Raw genomic sequence first — 18,317 nt, 5'->3', positions numbered from 1 at the left:
CTAAACCTGTCCTGTGTTCAAGTATGAATGTATGTGTGTCTCTAGAGATTGTGGGAGTCTAGGCTGCTTCATTATGGAATATTATGTTCTGGGACTTTAAAAAGTCAGTGGAAACAGGGCAAAGTGGGCTAACACACACCTTAGCCTATTTCCAGCCTATTTCCCATAGACTGAACTTGCAAAACAATAAGATTTGGGTGAGCATCGGTGTTTGCAGTGCCTATGTTATGGCGCCATCAATATCTTTGCATAACCCAAACTTGACAGCTTCAGGAAGAGATAAATGCCTCTTGGAAATAGACAGACAGAGTTTGGGATATAACTACATTGTGGTTAAACTGTACTGTTCAATCCTAATTCTCCTCGATCGAGAGTACATCAAATGCTTCTGTGCGAGTCTCCCGAACCTTAACACATCCAGAGTCGAGCTGCTCCTGAGTTTTTTTCAGAACAGTTGTGATCGATATTTTGCCTATATTCTGACATATTATAGACTTAATGATTAATACATTAAGAAAAACAATCGACAAATGTAATTTAAAATGAAAATGATCAATTGTAGCAGCTCCAACTGTACGGTTAACCCTATTACAGAACTGTTAACAGTGAACACCGGGACATGGACGAAACATAACACTTTTTAAAGCAGGACATCGTCATAAATTCATGTAAAATGACAAACAGTGCAGACTGCATTATTAAGGGACAACAGAATCATGTAGACTGACTTACGTCAGATCCACAAGTCAGCTATAGATGAGAAAGTATGTTGCTCAGTCAGTTGGGGCTTAGTGAAATCCAAAGGGAAACAAAATGCACAGCTCCTCATGGCACAGAAACACTGTAGCGTGATGTGTTTACTGGAGTTCTGTTGAATATAAGATTAAGGACAGAAAAAAGAAACCCAGGTGTTACTAGTCAGTGCAGTGACAGATACACAAAGAACAGTCTCACCTATATAAAGTAAATCTTCATAATCATCAGCATGTTGTGTTGTAAGTTCCAAAAGGGTTCAAATCTTTTTTTCCGTTTTGGACTCAAATTGAATTCTTCTCCTGGGCGAGTGTGTTGAGAAGATTAACTTTGCATAACCGAGATTTCTGTGCCTGTGTGATAAACGTGGTTGAAGTTAACCTCTCATTTTCAATAGCCTGCATCTTTTTGGAGCTCAGTATAATTACTTGGTGCGTCTGATCTTTACAGCATGTGGTGGACACGACACAAGAGCAGCGAGGGAGGGAGGCCCACAACAGACTGTGCTCATGGTTCAATCTGCTGACAGAGTGTGAATCCTCTGTGTGCTTCCAAGAACATCTGACTGTCTCTGGGTGTTACAAGCTCTCATTATTGTCCAGGTGGCAAGATGAAAAGAGGCCTGAGCTTCATACCCAGAGATTAATAATATATGACCTGCCTCTGAATATGTATGCAATTGCCACAAGTCTACAATATGTGAGGTGGGTTTAAGTACCAGTACAGACCTGTACCAGAGTGATTGTATTATTTTGTTGTTACCCTAATATTAACCAAAAGCACTCCCTTTGGCTGTATATTTGAACGTTTTCAAGTCAAGTATTTTTTAAATGTATTTATATAGCCCAATATCACAAATTTGCCTCAAGGGGCTTTACAATCTGTATAGCATGTGGCACCCTCTATTTGAAAAAGGAAAAACAAGTGTAAAGTTTACTAAGGTAGGGGGTGAATGTTATGGTAGGACTAGTCTCGCACTGGTTCCCAGGGGTCCTTGAGGAGGTTCCAGGGGGTCCCCAGCCAACAGGGGGAAACAAATGTTTTACTTTAACTTTCACTATAATTCTATCCATAAGTAGCACAATGACAGAATGTATGACTATTTTGGTCATGGGTTTCATACACTTTCTGTAATAAAACATCTAAAAGCAAAAAATCTATCAGATGGGGGACCCTGGGGCAAAATCTTATCAAAGGGGGGTTCGTGGTCTAATTTGTGTCAGTTTAGGGGTCCTTCGTGTGAAAAGGTTTTGGAACCACTGCTTTAAACCAATCACAATCGTCTTGGGCGGTGCTAAGTGCCCGATGGAGCAACAGCGCCTCTGCAACATAGTCTCGCGAAGGAACTTGTTTTGGTGGAACACGTGTACGTTCAAAAGCGTGCAACAGAAAACTCGGATTGGACAGATAGTCTAGCTAGCTGTCTGGATTTACCCTGCAGAGATCTGAGGAGCAGTTAACAATAGTCCTCATAAATCGACCGGAGTTTAGAATGCCAACACAAAGAAAGCGGAAGGAAACGGACATCCGGCTGAAAAGAGTGACATCCGGCGGAATTTCCAGCAGCAACGGAGCAATCCCGGAAGTGGAACGTCATGGATATAGACTAAGCTAGGACTGAATATAATTTCTTACTGCAGACGGAGGTTAGTAAGGAGATCTAAGGAATTAATATAAGTATGTCTCTGAAAGTACAGAAATATGAATATGGCTTGCATGTCTCCTATGTTTGTTTTTTGTAAAGCACTTTGTAATTGCTGATAATGATATTATTATGTTTGAGTGTATTGGGTGCTTGTATTTAATAAGTATATGTGCATCCACTTATGTATGTATATGTGGACAGAACAACATCTGTGTGTGTGTGTGTGTGTGTGTGTGTGTGTGTGTGTGTGTGTGTGTGTGTGTGTGTGTGTGTGTGTGTGTGTGTGTGTCAGAGACTGAGCAGATGTTGTATAGCAGTAGTGAGGTCTCCTCCAGCCCTGATGAGAACCTGACGGTTTGCCTCTCGGTCTCTGAAGCCCATTGAGCTCAGATGCTCCAGCTCGTCCTGGAACTCAGCCTCCTCAACATGGACCTGTCAGGACAAGGCAGCAGTTGTTCAAAGTCTTACTCATTACAATGACATGATGAAAAATAATTAGTAAAGAGGTCTTGTGCCTCTCTGAGAGAAAATACAATTTGACAAAACTTCATGTGTGTCTCTGCTGAATCTGTCAATCACTCTTTCTAAATAAATACAACAAACAGATGAAAAGATTTTTAAAAATTCAAAGACTTTCTGGAGATCACATCATTAATTTAGTCAGATTGAATCTTGTCAAAAAATGCTAGCTGCACTGGGTTGAAAGGTATAAAAGGTATACAGTACATCTCTTAAACCTCTGACCACATCAAACATCACGGCTGAATGTAGCCAGATGTGGTATAGTAGTAGTATTTTAGTGCCTCACTGGAAAAAGCATGTTGTCACTACTACCTGTCAGGCCACTACTGCAAGCAGGATTATTAGACTGGGTGCAGTTACTCTCTAAGTGTGGTACTGTTTGTGTAAGTACTTGAAAAAGTGTGCTATGTACAGTGAGCACTGAACCATTATAGGTTTAAAATGAGGGATATGTTGCATCATAAACTTCCCTTTTGTGATGATAATAGAACAGACCAGCAATGCAAAGAGAAGTTTTCAGTTGGCTTTTGGCCTAAATTTTTTATTTTTGGGTGATATTTCAAACCCAGGAGAAGTTCAGATAAATTACAAAAGCAGACAAGATTATAGGGAAATACTGAGATACCCCATGATTGGTGTTAGCCAGCGCCTGTAGCATCTGTTGTACAAACTGGTGCTGCTGCTCCTCTGTCACCGTGGCAACACGAGGACCACTTCCTGATTGGCTGTTAAGGACAGAGTCAGATGCTAGCTCCGGGGCAGCATTAACACTGGCTCTGCAAGACAGACACGTGGTGGTAACTCATGAAAGGTTTCTTGCACTTTGCATAATAGTACTGCTGTTACCCAGCAACTCAACCAGTAATCTTCAGGTTGAGGTGTTTTATGTGCGTTTATTTTGTGTATCTATACTCACGTAGGTATCAGTGCAGGAACCTCTGCAGCCAGAGTCTGTAGGCCGTGTTGGATGTGCAGCAGAGCCTCCATGGCTCTGGGGTTCAACATGGCTGACAGCAGCTCTGGACTCTGCATCTACATATTTATCACTGACCATTAGTAATGAAGATATTAATCATAAACAATAAGCATTGGAGTTTGCACAGAGACTGTGTGGAGATTACTATGGAAGACTACACCGCTGATAGCTGTATCTGACGATGAAGTTGACTCTTCATGTGTAAATCTTTTAATGAGAAAACATTCCAGTGATGGACCATCATCACCACCTTTAAACGCACACTGCTAGTGTGGCTAAAAAGTACATAAGCCACTTACAAAAGAAATATCTGTTTTAAGGATATCTATGTAAGATTTTAAAACATGAGTGTTGATCATACACAATTTAAAATTTACAATCACACAACTTGTCTCAATGTTGAGAAAATCACAATTAAAAACAATAACAAAAAATCTAGTTGCAAGCAGTTAGAGTGTTTAGTAGTGAGGAAAGTAAACTAACCTGTTGCAGGAAGAGAGGGATCTGCTGTCTCATCTGCTGTTGCAGCTGAGGATATCCTGAGAACAAAGGGTGACTCAGCAGCATCTGAAACAGTATGGAAATTAGAGCTATAAGACCTGTCTGAGTGTGTACGATTTGTGTGGAGAGATTAGGGGGATGTGTTAACAAGAAGTAGGGAAAGAGGAGCCTGGTTTCACACCTCTGAATTGCAGTCCATGTTTTTTTGTAACCATTCAGATACCCATAAATAACATAACCTTAGAAATAAATTCTATGCGGTTGTTAAGTGAAAATAAGTTGATTAGGTGTTTGCATCCAGTCATATAGTGTGTGTGAGTCACCTGTGCAGCCAGGTCAGGGTTCTGACCGAGGCAACTGAGGAGACTGCTGACATAAGGGCCAGACAGCAGGCTCTCCATCAGTCCTGGACTGGCCATGACCTCCTCTAGCAGTGACTGCATGCCTGAGGAAAGAGGGATGAGGCCACAGATACAAGATAAAGAAAAACAGGGGAAAATGTATATGTATAGCTATAGTTTAGCCCAGGGGTCTTCAACGTTTTTTAAACCAAGGACCCTTTAACTGAAAGAGAGACGGAGCTGGGACCCCCTACTACTAATATTGGATAAAATGAAGTTGCATATTAACCTGGGCCTACAATAACTTATAGGGCGGCCTAAAGCATTTACATACCTTTTTATTGCATAGAATACTAAGCTATTAAAATAATAATTGTCGGCAGGATTTTCTAAATCATCGTCTAATGTTACACATACATGTGGAACAATGAATCCTTACAATATACTATATCTGTGGATGTATCTTAGTGACTACCTTACCTATAGGCCAGTAAGCCTATCATCAGTGGGGATTTATATTTGCTAATAATATGTTGGCTTCACGTTATGACATTTTAATTTGAAAAACCTTTCAAATATTAACAATAATTTGGAGGCCCCCCTTCATTGACCCCCCCTGTTGAAGATCTCCGGTATAGCCAATTAAAATGATGAAATGCTTGTATTTTCGTGCCTGCAGTAACAGTGCTCTGAGGGTTTGGGTCAACTCTGGCCGTGGCGGTCCATTCTCTGAGAGGATCCGTGGAGGGACTGGAGACCTGTGGAGTCTCGTTGCTTTCTCTTTCAGTTGGCTGTTGAGTCCCAGATGATGCAGTCACCACTGGAGGTGCTCCTATCTGGATCTGAGAGAGAGCAGAGAAGAGACACCACAAACAACAAATTGAAAACAAGATACGTGTGACATTGTCAGAACAGATGGTTCAAGAAAACATAATTTCCAAACCTGGACATTTTTCTGAAACCCATCAGAATCACCAGTGATGCTTTCAGGGTTTTCCTGATTTGGCTGCAAATTAACTAATGCTCTGTCTTCATCATGCATCACTTTCCCCATCATGTCAGCGTTCCTGACACGCTCCGTCACCTGGAAAGGGAAACAAAAGCGAGAAGATATTGAACATTTTTGTGGAAGAAATGTGTCAAGGAGCGAGCAATTATATTCAAGTCGCAGTGAAATATTTTAAATCTTTTGAATATTTATCACACACCTGTCCTAATCCTAAAGCATGAATAAAAAGACATGTTGAAATGACATATTTTGAGTAATTTCTTTCTGCCATGTACCCTTTTATTATATCAAATCTAGAACTTCACAGTTATTAAAGCGATAGAAGTAGTAACTTTTACCCAGTATAATGCCGGCACACGTATGATATAATGATTAGGGCCACATGTGAAAAATGTATTTGAGTTCTGACTTTTTTTTCTGTCTAAGTTGTTTGTTTTTTTTAAATTCAGACTTTTTTTTCAGTCAAATCAATCAATAAGTCAAAATCTTTTATTTCTTTTAAGCTTAAAAAAAAAAAAAAAAATCTGACTTTATACTCAGAACTCAATACATTCTTTCACGTGGTCATAATCCTCTTCCGCACACATGTGACCGTGCTCTGGCACACTAAACCCTGCCACTCACAACAAATCTGTACTTCAAACACACACTCATGCCTTTTTATCCCCACCTGTGTGATAACAACTGTGTTGTTAAGGATATCCCCCACCTCTGGGTTTGTCTGCAGGAGCTGCTGAATTTGGGGGTTAGACAGAATGAGCTGTCTGCTTAGTTGAGGGCTGTAGGTTGAGAGGGTGCTCTGCACGAAGGGGCTGCCCAGGACACGGCACATCATCTCCGGGTCAGCCAGCAGCTGGCTCTCCATCGGACGCTGGAGTGCAGGAAAGAAGCCAGGCCCACTATTTGTTAGGCCAAGACTGTCCAGACCTTCCACTATGGAAATGAGATCAGATCAAAAGAACCAGAGCTGAGTAGGATCTGATCACCCCACAGCTGCAGTATATAAGCCCACATAGAGGACAGGAAAAAGAAGGTGGGAGTTCCTGTGTTCTGCAGTTCTTACCCAGACAAAGGGGAGAGGTGGGAGACTGTGTGAAGCTATCAGGGTCAGGATCGAGAAGGGCTGTGAGCTCCGACTGGACCATTTCTGAACCTGGATCACAGGTGGTCGCAGCAGATAAATGCTGAGACCTGAGAAGAAAGGACTGAAACTAAATATAAATGGTACTGGAAATATATGGTACAGTTCCATATTTAGCAGTGCTTCATTTTTTACCTTAAAATGACATTGCAAATTTACTGGCATTCTGTAGGCTACGATTTTCAGATTCAAGTCAAAGGTGTCTTGGTTTACCAGCACTAATTATCTGACCATATAGTGCACAGCCTACATGTGACTTATTTAAAAAGGAGGTTAACACTTAAAACTCAGACCACTTTTTCTTGGCACATTTCACTGTAAATTTTAATGTGTGAGCCTGCAGTTCCATATATGTTTCTGTGTACCTTTGGATCATGCAGAGACTGACTGACTCATCTTGTGCTTTAAGGTGACTCAGGAGTTCTGACCCTCCGAGCATCCGGCCGGAGCGGCTCAGCACCAGCTGCTCTGCCGGGACTCCCATGCGCTCTGCTAGACCCCATTTCAGCTACACACACACACACACAGTTTGTCAGCCAAAATGCGGAATGGAAACAAGACATAATACAGTTTAAGCGCAAGTCGAGCCATTTTATGCACACAGCACCCAAGCATCAATGCGTTAGTCTCCTGACCTGTCTGACGGTACAGCCTCCTCTAACGGTGAAGTCTTTGCTCTCTCGGAGACTTTTCACGGCGACGTGGATCGTTTCAGACCTTTGACAATCACCCGGTGCTGTCGGTTCACCTTTCTCCGCAGCGGACATCTTCGTCCTGTCTGCGCTGCTGCCGAGGAGGACGAGCGGAGCTGGAGGAGGCCAGAGTCCCGGAGCGGAGCTGCGGATCTGTCCCGATGACTCGGCAGGAAGTTGTGTGAACGAGTGCCAGCTCTGACCGGACTGCGCAGGTGGTGCAGATACAAATCCTACACCTTTATATTATCTGTGGTAGCCTACAATTTATAATGTACAGTTCCTTACATGGGGGCCACTACGAGCGGTCTGATCAAATCATTTAATTCAATATATGTAATTTGAGTTAATTTAAAGATAGTATAGTACACCTATTAGGCTACACCACAAAACCAGTAATAATATTTCCAAGACGATGCGTTGGATTTATTTAACTTTTTAAAATGTCCTTACACATTAAAACATTTTCACAGCGTTACAAATATTATTAAAAATTCTCAAAAGTGGTTGCACTACAGGCCCAGAAGCTAAATTATAATATTCTCTATATTTTCTGCATTTCAGGTTAATTTTCTAAAATCGATGCTTCGATTTTCTAAAATGTTGACATTTATGACAATATACAAAAAGGGAAACTGAAAACGTTTTTATTTACTTAACTGTGAGAAAGAAAAGAAACAAAAACATACATGTCAAGTTCTGTCATTTTGGCATTAAAACCCAAACAAAGAACAGGCACAGAGCCTTCAACAGTAGGCCTACTATGAATGCTTGTGCCTGCAGAGGGCAGCACATTGTGCCAAGCCACCATTTCAACACAAAGTTTAAACTTAACCTTTTTTAGAAGTTTCTGTAATTCTTGTTCAGCGGTGTAATACATCCTGCTGCCTCTGGAGTGTGTTCTGTGTGTGTGTGTGTGTATCTGTGTCTGTGTAATTAAGGGGGCATGCATTATATGCTGACATAGAGTCCAAGCTAAAGAAAAAAAAAATAAGGAAGGAGAACCCTGATTATGATCAGTTGTGTTTTTCTTAATTTGTTCATAGTTTATTTGATTTTGCTTTTAAGGTCTTTATCATTTGGGACCTTCATAGATCCATCTCCGAGCCTTTCCGCCCTTTCTTGTTTCCCTGCCAACCAGAAAAGTCCAGAAAGTACACAATTATTTATTGTTAGTACGACAACGTATTTGACCTAATTCAAGTTATAGGTCAATAAAATTACAGAGTGAAAAAAAAAAAAAAAAAAAAAAAAAAAAAAAGTTAAAAAGTCTTTGAACTGAAACTCAGCTTACTTATACTCTGACCTTAGCTGGGTACTCTAATAAACTGAATTGCACTTTTATTACTGCATTTCTGTGCTGGGATTTACTTACACTGCAACTTCTCTCACTTCACCTGACTTACTGGCTGTTTTTTGTCTCTTCTACAGAAAGGGAAAGAAGGAGCATGCATGCGCGCGCACACACACACACACACACACACACACACACGTAATGTACACACATGAACATCAGCTAGGCAATCACACCCTCAGAATGGATCATGTGGCATCTCACAGAGTAAGATGTACAAGAGCATTTTGTCACTCTAAAGCACCGTTCAGACCACAGATTTGTGACGAGACAAAATGGTTTGAGAATGTTGCAGGGAAAAGTTGCAGTAGTGAACTGGGTCGTTTCAGCTCGACTCAAGCCGGCGGATGGCTGGTTTTACAACGCAAGGCACATCACTCGTTTCAACAGCAAATCAGCTCATAACAAAGTCAGCTGGTCAAGTCATTTACAAACTATCAGCTGGTAGAAATGACAACGTTTTGAAGAAGCACAGCGTTATCAACAGCCGTTCCCTTGGCGAAATGCTGTCTGCTGATTAGAGGTGACACCAACTCCTCCAAACGACGGAACTGCTGACAATAGAGGAGAGATCTCCTGTCTCAAGTTCACGGTATACATTTGCATAAACCCCCAGTGTATTCCACTGAAGCACCAATGGGTGGTTCCAATGGGTCTCTTTTTTTTTTTTTTATGTTTTCGCAGTTTAATCATTTCTAGAAATGCAACTGTAGCAAGTATCTCACTATCCTCATTCATATTTTAAGACGCTACAAGTTATATCCAGCTATAAAAAAAGCATGAAAAGTCGGAAGTTAGAATGGACAGACCGATCTCAATAAGTGACGTATGTATGACACGCCAATTCGTATGCCATTTTGACGTGTTATCAAGATGCATAATCGTTTTTTTAGCATGTTTATCAATGCCGTTTGGCCTCCATTGACTTACATTACCTTGTGATTGTGTGTCAATTTACACCAAGTTCTCTTGAGCAAATAACTTCTGTTAGTTACCAGCGAAATTTCGCGTATTTCAATGGGAAGCATGTTTCGGGATCACAGCACGATTCTCAATAAGAAGATGACGCAGCATTAAGAGCGACTAAGGTAGCGAGAGTAGTATGAAAGCCTGAAAATCCGCGTAGGGAGGTTGGTTGGGGTGGTGGATGGGTCAAACAACCCAGGACTTTCACCCAGGAGACCGGGGATCGTATCCCGCGTGTCCCGTTTCCCAAACCCAACCGCCGCTTTCTTCTTTTCCTAAACCCAACCCGTCCGCTGTATACAGCGTAGACATACACAAGGATAGCTCAAATGCGTACAGATAATACACCACTTGGCTTTAGAAAGTGGCGTGTATGTTTACGCGAAGTCATGACGTCACGTTGGAATGGAGGTACAGAGAGTCGTTGCTATGGAGACGATAAACCGTCTCCTTGCATAGGTGTAAACTGGCAGGTTTCGGAACGCTGCAGACGGCCACATTGCAAGTAGTTCCAAGTTTCAACTGGTCTTGTTGCAAATCTTTAGTCTGAACTGGGCTTAAAACTCAACACTTGAATCTGAGTCCAGTTCTTCCTTGTTACGGTGACATTAGGACACTCTAATCAGAAGTAAAAAAAAGTGAGCGATTAAATGAACTCTCACCTGATGTTTTGGTTGTTCTGACTGCAGACCTTTGACTTTTGACCTTTCTTGTTCCAGGGCAGCGTGTAGTGACGCTACCTAAATAAATAAAAATTACGTAATTGAAATGCACCTAAAAGTACAAATATCTCACGCAAACATGTCCCCTCTTTCATAATCTTTACCGACCATAACGCACCTGTAATGACAGTTCTTCTTTTATGTGTAGTAGCTCTTCTACCTGTAGAAGGAGTTCCGCTTTATCTTTCACTGAAGGAGATAAAAATCATAAAACATCAGACAGATCATATTGAATCTTCACTGGGAAAGAAAAGGACAGAAGGAAAAGGAAAGGGGACTGTTTAGTGTAATATTTGTTCAACTCACTCTCTCCCTGCTGGAGCATCTTCAGCAGCTGGGAATTTCTTGTTTTTACATCTCTGTATTTGCCCTGGAGAGTTGAGAAGTAAGCATTTTTGATGACTGACAAAATCCGCTCAAGTAAATCATCATTGCAGTGTGTTAAAATGGCTGTAACCAACAGTAGCAAATATATCAAATAGAAAAAGATGGACTGGCCTTATTCTATATAGAGTTATATTACAAATCAATATTTCTTAGCATTTTTTTGGCAGATCAGGTTGAAATTATAAAATGATGGGGAAACTGCTTTTAACTGCTGACCTCCCACTGTGAGATGTTCTTCTTTAGCTTATCGATTTCCTCGTCCTTCTTTTCCAGATCGTATTTCAGCTGCTCTGCTCGGGGGTCCTAACAGGAAGGACAGGTAGAAAAGAGCAAGTCAAGACAAATTTATACTTTTTCCAGCTGATGATATTTACTAATTAAGGAAACACAAAATTCACTTGGGTGATGTTGGGTTTATTAAATCACTGGGAAATGTAGAGACACTGCTGTATGGGCAAACTTAACAGATATAAACGTCAGGTGTGAAATGGCAAGGGAAAGAAGTGTATTTTTAGGAATAATTCAAGAAAATGTAGTAGAAAGGCCAAAACTTCTCTGTACAATAAAACTATTCACCTTCACCCAAATCTCCAGTAAGTCACGGTTTTCTCGCCGTAAGTTTCCTGCATACATGTGTGATGTAAACTTTTACGCCATGATGATAAGTTAAGTTAAAGAAATAAATTTAAAGCTATAGTGCATGCTTTCTGCTGCCGCCTTGAGGAATTCTAAGTAATGACAACAACACTGTTCCCGCGCCCACATGATACAAGCCTTCAGTGATCCCGCACAGCCCCCACCCCTCCTCCATGCAGTTGCTAGTTACCAAGGAGGACACGGAGGATTAAAAAAACATGATGGATTCTTCAGAAGAGGTAATCATCTTTACTTGAGTTTCTACGCGGGAAAGTCGCCGGACGCCACGATCTTGTGAACATAGCCATACTGAGAAATACAGAGAGTTGTGTGGAGCTGAAAGTCTTAATTAGCTTTGTAGCAACTAATTTGGCAACGGCTTGAATGTAGCTGATGTTCATTAATATCAAGAAGTTACGCTTTAAGAAATATTACCAAAAAAGTACAGGTGAAAAGAACATTCACCTTTGACTGTTGAATTTTAAATTGCATTACTGATCAATTCTGTGCCAGATTAAAAAATGTAAATGCAAATAAAATTACAATACGTGCAAGACTTGTTCATGTACTGTAGATACCTGAGGCATAATATACGCAGACAGATGACCAATAGTTTGTTCACGTATGTGGGTTTCCGCCCGTCTACTTACCCGTTCGTGTTCTATTGAGGCGACTTCTTGTCCATGACTGTTGGTGTACTGCTCCCGTCTCTTCTCCTGTTGGACAATCCGAGTGACGTCATCCTCGAGCTTGTTAAAAAAACGCTCCTCCTGCCCAATTCTCAACGCTACGTTAGCCACTCTGCCGTCCTGGATGGGAGTGAGGTCAGTGTTTCAAAAGGGATATGCCTCATCATACATGACATTTAAACCCAATCAAACACATGCATATTATTCACGGGTAACTTCAATATTTATTCTATATTCATATACAATAAATAATGTTCCGCTATTTATGACTGCGGTTAAGAAAAATCAAGATGCTCAGGTACTTTGCTCACCTCTTTCTCTTGTTTCTTACTCAAATGCTCTGCAAAGACACAAAGTACATACATAAATATTACTCAATAAATCCATTTTTTTTTATTTGACACATGAAATCATACGAGGTACAATTCCAGTGAAATCTAATCCCATCAGCTCCTTGTGCTTGATTCGCCTATTGTATGTTCAACAAACCACACAAAGCCTTGCCGTCCTGTTCGGTGCTGTCTGCGTACCAGGGAGTGATGCTCCCCATCAGGACTAGGGCTGGGCGATATGGACCAAAAGTCATATCTTGGTATTTTTCGGCTGAATGGTGATACACGACATATACATAAAAGTATTTTTTTTACAAAGTGGGCTAAACGTTTAGTTGTAAGTCAAAGCCACATGTGAGATGTAACAAACACTTTCAGTAAAACAGTCATCAAAATAAAATGCGAAGACTGTATGAAAATATACAGCTGCAACACACGTAAATGAAAAATTATCTAAAATAAATAGCCCATATTAAATAAAAAAGGAAAGTATCTGAAAAATGTAGTTTAGTTGTTTTCCACAACATTAACAGACTGATAACAAGAGGGGGAGAGAGGGAGAGCAATGGACTAAATGTTTATGATACAAAAACTTTCTTTGGCCATAGAGTCGATTGTTACTGTACAGTTCTCTGGTTTATCAGTGAAGTGTCTGAACTACACTGCAGACTGGATTCTCTACTCACAGAGTGACGGCTCACTCATTATGAACAGGTCCGGCGCGTGTTGAATCGTCGTCGTTACAACACTCTTCTTTCCTGACTGCGGAAACACTGGTAAAAATACAGGTTTTCCTCTCATGCTTAACAAAATAAACAGCCGTTTATTTTGTTAAGCATAAGAAGGAAAACTGGGCGTAGTTCCTTGCATGCTTCTTCCCAAAGTCTATTATCATCGCTTTAGTCTTGCGGATGTTCATTAATAGGTTGTTGTTCCGACACCAGCAGGTGTGCCAGCAGTGTGCCAGCGTGTACAGCGACTACAGCAGGGTACTAAAAACACAGCCCTGGGGTGCTCTGGTGTTAAGGATGAGGGTGGAAGAGGTGTGTCTGCCCACCCTAACCAACTTGGGTCTTCCTGTCAGGAAGTCAAGGATCCACATGCACAGTGAGGTGTTGAATCATAGGTCCTTCAGCTTTGTGATGAGCCTGGAGGGAACTAGGGTGTTAAATGCTAAACTGTAGTCAATAAACAGCAATCTCACATAGCTTCCTTTCTTTTCCAGGGGAGATAGTGTGGTGTGGAGGATGTGTGCTATGGCATCTTTTGTTGATCGGTTAGGACGGTAGGCAAACTGTAATGGGTTCACTGTGCTGGGTAGTGAGGAGCATATGTAATCCTTGACCAGTCATTCAAAGTATTTCATGACTACAGAGGTGAGTGCCACTTGGCAGGAGCCGATCAGGCAGACTGGTCGTTTTCTTGGGCACGGGAATCATGATGGGACTTCTTGAAGCACATGGATACGAATTCTGAACACTGGTGCTAGTAAGTCAGCACATAGTATGAGGACCCACCCACTGATACTGTCAGGTCCTGCTGCTTTCTTGGTGTTCACATGCTTGAAAGCCCTCCTGATGTCATGCTCAGAAAGGGATTCTGGGAGCCTGTTGAGCTACAGACTGCAGCACACAAGATCATAGAGTGATGGCTTTTGAAACAACTGATCAATACGTTTCTCTCACCTGCACTGCCTTCAGCCTGGAAGTCCTGCAGTGAAACTGTCTTTTTATCTTTTGCCTGCTGATTCTTCTTTTTGTCCTTCTTCCCTCCACCCTCTTTTCCTCCTGGTGCCTTCTGTGAGGATGCGTTTGTGTTGTTGAACTAAGTGAAAGCAGATTAATTTGACTTTATCTTAGAATTAAGGTTCATAACTTCTAATAACTATTCATAACAAAATATATTAAATATGCCTTTAAAATAAAACTGAATTCAACATTTCTGGCTAAAATCATTTAGAGGAATATGTGGTTTGAAAAAAACAGTGATGTGTTCTTTATTGCTTTGGCTTTACTCCAGCACGCTGGATTATAAATCAAGTATGAGGTTGAAGGGCTGACTTTAAGCTTCAAGGGATGTGTGGTGTGTTTCCATCCATGTTGGGTGAACATTGTACAACTTCAAATTAAAGTCAGCAGTTTTACATCATAGTCATTGTTTAATTTAAGTAATGGACTGGAGAACAGGCTGAAACAAAACGGTTGTTATACTTAAAACTGTGGTGTGCAAAGGCAGACATAGTTTGGTAAACACTAAGGTCTGTTTTTAGTGTTGCGATTTTCTCTTCTATTTATGTCAACAGCCACTGAAACAGAACAATCTGCAAAAGGAGCTGAAAAGTTTTTTGGTATCATATATCCAACGTCTTTTTGAATTATTTCGTGGCACCTGCCTAGTTGCTCAATGTGCAAGCATGAAGTGGACGAGTGGTTCGAGGCAAAACAACTGTGCTGTAGTGTCTTTTCTTATGAAATTGGATTCAGCTGAATTTCAGATAATGAGTTTACGAGAGTGATGATTTAGCATATTCACAATGACTTTACTTTTACGAGGAAACCTTGCCATTTCAAACATAGGAACTAGGGGGGTAAATATATGTATTTACTGATATCACAAAGTCTGCCACGATACGATTTTGATGCGATTTAATTCAATTGCCTGCTACCGATACGAGACGATACATAAGCCCATTTAACACAAAAGCCCATTTAACACAATCAGTTATATTACGTTTGTGTTTGTGTGTGTGTGTGTGCATGTAATTTACCGGTTTGTTTTGTTCATACTCCAGTTTACTTAGAATCAAGGCTTTTTCCAAGTCAGCCTCATAAAGCTCAGAGGTTATCTACAGAGGGATGAGAAAGAACACCCTTTTGAGACAAATAATTGGTACAATCTGTAAGGAAAGACATGAACAGTATGAAATGCAGTTATATCAAGGAAAGACAATAAACAACATGCCATGGGTCTGCTCTTTCCTAATGCCTGTAACAGAGGAGGATTTGGAGCACTTAATTCCTCAAACAAGTTTCCAGTAACAGGGGAAGAAAAGGTGTCACGTTTAGTACTTGTATCTAAAATCTGTTAATCACTTCTAAAAGTGCTTCAGACATACACAGAACTCTGAACAGCTCTACTAAAACAGCTGGAAGTAATAGGGCTTCCTGAAGGGCACGCCAATTATAAAGAGAACCTTATCTACAGTATGGCTCACTAGCTCACACATTTATTGTTGTTGCTGTCTCTTACCTGCTCATCCCTCTGCTTCCACTGCTGCCACCCCTCTGAAGGCATAGGGTGGTCCCCTGATGCAGGACTGAGAAGTTCACCGGCTATTCCTGACAGGGTCATAGAGGGAGGCGGGGCACAAGACTTCTGAGGAATCTTCTTGAAGGCCAGATTACGTAACTGATAGAGAGATATGAGATTTATTCAAACACTGACTCTTGTTAAGACCACTAATGCTACAATTATGAACAGTACCTTGCTCTAGTATTAGCTGAAGAGACCATCACCACGTGTGTGCTTGAACAGATGCAACTGCCCCCTAGTCTTAAAATGATAAGAGCCTCCTGCTCACGTAACTTGATCCAGTCAGGCCTATACTGTTCATCAGGTGGTGCTTTGCAAACTGTACCCAGAATAGGATCTGCTGAGTTCACTTTTTGTTACTTTGGTCCTGTTCTCTGGAATAAACTGACTGATGACCTAAAATCTGTCCCAACTGTGTCAACTTTCAATGTGTTCTGTCTATGCGTGGGTTAGTGCTTCTTTGCGCATGCATTTTAACAGGGCGGCAACCTACAATTATTTTCTCCACTAATCAATGATTTATCTAACATTATTTAAGTGTCAAAAAATGGTGATACAATTTTTTTTCATTTTCCCAGATTTCAAGGTATGGTGATAAATTCAAATGCCTTGTTTTTTCAGACCACAAGTCTAAAAGCTCAAAGAAATTTAGTTTAAGGTAGCAAATACTCAATTTAGAGAAGCTGAAACAAGAGAATACACTGACATTTCTTCTTAAAAAAAATTACTTTCAAGATTAGTCGGCTATCACAATAGTTGCAGGTTTCTTTTCTGTTGACCGACTAATCGACTTATTGACTATTTGCTCTAAATTTTTAATGTAACGCACATTGACTTTACTTGTTATAACATGTGACATAAATACAATTGCCTTGCCTTGCACAGGGTCCATTTGATCATCTCTGACAAAAGATGTAGCTACACATATCTTGACATTTTAACAAATGCAAATAGTAGCTTTATTTTCTCTGTTTAATATCACAGATTACATATAATGGGGAATTATGATGTTGATTTAGCTAGCCTAAATGAGCAGTTAGTGAGGAGTCTTATCAAGCAGTAAAACGTTGGTTACTTGTATGCTTCATTTAAATTGCCAACACTTGCTCTAAATAACTAAGAGCAAAACAAAACAAAGAACACATTCTGATGTCTGCTGAGGTGTACTTGGCACCACCCTCTGTGGTTTCGGTAGAAGTGAAACAACAGAGGAGCACAATTACAAGTCATCATGTCTGTCACAAAACGGAAGACATGTATGCACCCTAACAACCTAATTATAACACAGATATGTATGGAGCAGAGGGTCGTGAGATACTCCTGCCAATCACCTCATTTGCCTCAGTCTGCTGCTGTTCCTTCTTCTTCTTTTTCTTGTCTTTCTTCTTGTCGTTGCACTGAGATGCTTTCCCCCCGGCTGCGCCTGCCTTCCCTTGTCGGGGCTTCGGTCCGGCTTTGGTGGTGGTCTTTCCCGCATCGGAGGCGTCGGAGTCCGAATCCGAGTCTATCTGGAGCAAGGCGAAGCGGGAGGCGGTGGTGGGGACGGTGATCATTGCAGACGATGCCATTTCGAAAAGGAAAACTAACGTTAACTGATGACAAAAGGAGACACAAAAAATATAGTTAGGATAACTTTTAGCGTTTAGTCGCAACCTATTTTCAAATAAAATGACTATATATCTGCCAGCCGCTTTGTTTAAATCAACAGCTTGCACGGTTTAATCCTAACAGTCGTGATGATAAATGTAATGTGATTTGAACCACACCGTTGCTAGCAGTCTGGCTGCTAGCATTAACGTTACATAGCAGCAAGTTAACCTAGCTAACTGTAGCCGGTTTCGTTAGCTTCTAAACAAGTGCAAAAGTAGCGATGCATGACAGTCAAACACACATTAATGACCTCGCGTTAATCTTTAGTTTTTAATATACGCGCTGACTTGTTTTGAAGAGACAATACTAACAAGAAAAGTTTCTAAAGAATACTTTCACCTGTTCGTGAAGGTGCTGTCGGCTACTGTTGGTTTGCTATCAGCAACGTCTATGATCAGCAATTGCCTGAGTACAGCAGCCCAGTGGTGCCAAAAAGGATAACATCGATCGCTGATCGCCCTTTCGCTTTAAAGTACCCGCTATTAACAAAGAAAAGGAAAAATAAAAAAATAAATAAAAGTATAACAGCTTTAAGCAATGTGTCTTATTGTCCACCTAATTTACAGCATGTAATGTAGACAGGGATGCACAGTTTTGGCTTCATGGGTTAATCTGTCCAGTGGTAAGGAATGAGCCCACACAACAAAAGCAAAAGAGTAAGATATGCATATTAAGTAAGTTTAATACAT

The 18,317-nt window shown here is 40.8% G+C and overlaps 2 protein-coding genes across 3 annotated transcripts; both read right to left on the bottom strand.

Moving 5' to 3' along the window:
• Positions 1-776: 776 nt before the first annotated feature.
• On the bottom strand, positions 777-7,805 carry LOC114555632 (ubiquilin-1). Its single transcript, XM_028578174.1, has 12 exons — positions 7,524-7,805; positions 7,254-7,396; positions 6,811-6,938; positions 6,418-6,680; positions 5,682-5,822; positions 5,412-5,580; positions 4,721-4,842; positions 4,380-4,463; positions 3,837-3,952; positions 3,546-3,696; positions 2,695-2,830; positions 777-868 (listed from the first exon to the last, which is right to left on the bottom strand). Exons 1-12 carry the CDS (start codon positions 7,653-7,655, stop codon positions 858-860), a joined length of 1,596 nt encoding a protein of 531 aa, XP_028433975.1. The 5' UTR covers positions 7,656-7,805; the 3' UTR covers positions 777-857.
• Positions 7,806-8,211: 406 nt separating this feature from the next.
• On the bottom strand, positions 8,212-18,088 carry gkap1 (G kinase anchoring protein 1). Of its 2 annotated transcripts, XM_028579096.1 has the most exons (13): positions 17,968-18,088; positions 17,310-17,570; positions 15,916-16,074; positions 15,434-15,511; positions 14,352-14,490; positions 12,646-12,674; positions 12,296-12,454; positions 11,226-11,312; positions 10,929-10,992; positions 10,741-10,811; positions 10,563-10,640; positions 8,956-9,005; positions 8,212-8,710 (listed from the first exon to the last, which is right to left on the bottom strand). In XM_028579096.1, the coding sequence occupies exons 2-13, from the start codon at positions 17,544-17,546 to the stop codon at positions 8,656-8,658; spliced, it is 1,206 nt and encodes a 401-aa protein (XP_028434897.1). In that variant the 5' UTR covers positions 17,547-17,570; positions 17,968-18,088; the 3' UTR covers positions 8,212-8,655. The 2 variants fall into 2 exon arrangements, with proteins under 2 accessions (XP_028434897.1, XP_028434898.1); XM_028579097.1 differs by lacking the exon at positions 8,956-9,005 and having other exon boundaries at positions 17,968-18,084.
• Between the last annotated feature and the right edge of the window lie 229 nt (positions 18,089-18,317).

This window comes from Perca flavescens, chromosome 5 (genome assembly GCF_004354835.1).
Source record: "Perca flavescens isolate YP-PL-M2 chromosome 5, PFLA_1.0, whole genome shotgun sequence".
Lineage (NCBI taxonomy): Eukaryota > Metazoa > Chordata > Actinopteri > Perciformes > Percidae > Perca > Perca flavescens.
Note: the sequence above shows the minus strand (reverse complement) of the source record. Positions and strands in the feature narration are given on the sequence as shown.

Coding starts and splice junctions, on each gene's coding strand:
- LOC114555632 (XM_028578174.1), bottom strand. CDS start 7,655: ATGTCCGCTGCGGAGAAAGGTGAACCGACAGCACCGGGTGATTGTCAA. Junction 6,939..7,253: donor AGTCTCTGCATGATCCAAAG/GTACACAGAAAC, acceptor CTTTCTTCTCAG/GTCTCAGCATTTATCTGCTG. Junction 5,581..5,681: donor GGTTTCAGAAAAATGTCCAG/GTTTGGAAATTA, acceptor GCTCTCTCTCAG/ATCCAGATAGGAGCACCTCC.
- gkap1 (XM_028579096.1), bottom strand. CDS start 17,546: ATGGCATCGTCTGCAATGATCACCGTCCCCACCACCGCCTCCCGCTTC. Junction 10,812..10,928: donor GATGCTCCAGCAGGGAGAGA/GTGAGTTGAACA, acceptor TATCTCCTTCAG/TGAAAGATAAAGCGGAACTC. Junction 8,711..8,955: donor GAAGTGAGAGAAGTTGCAGT/GTAAGTAAATCC, acceptor TCTGGTTGGCAG/GGAAACAAGAAAGGGCGGAA.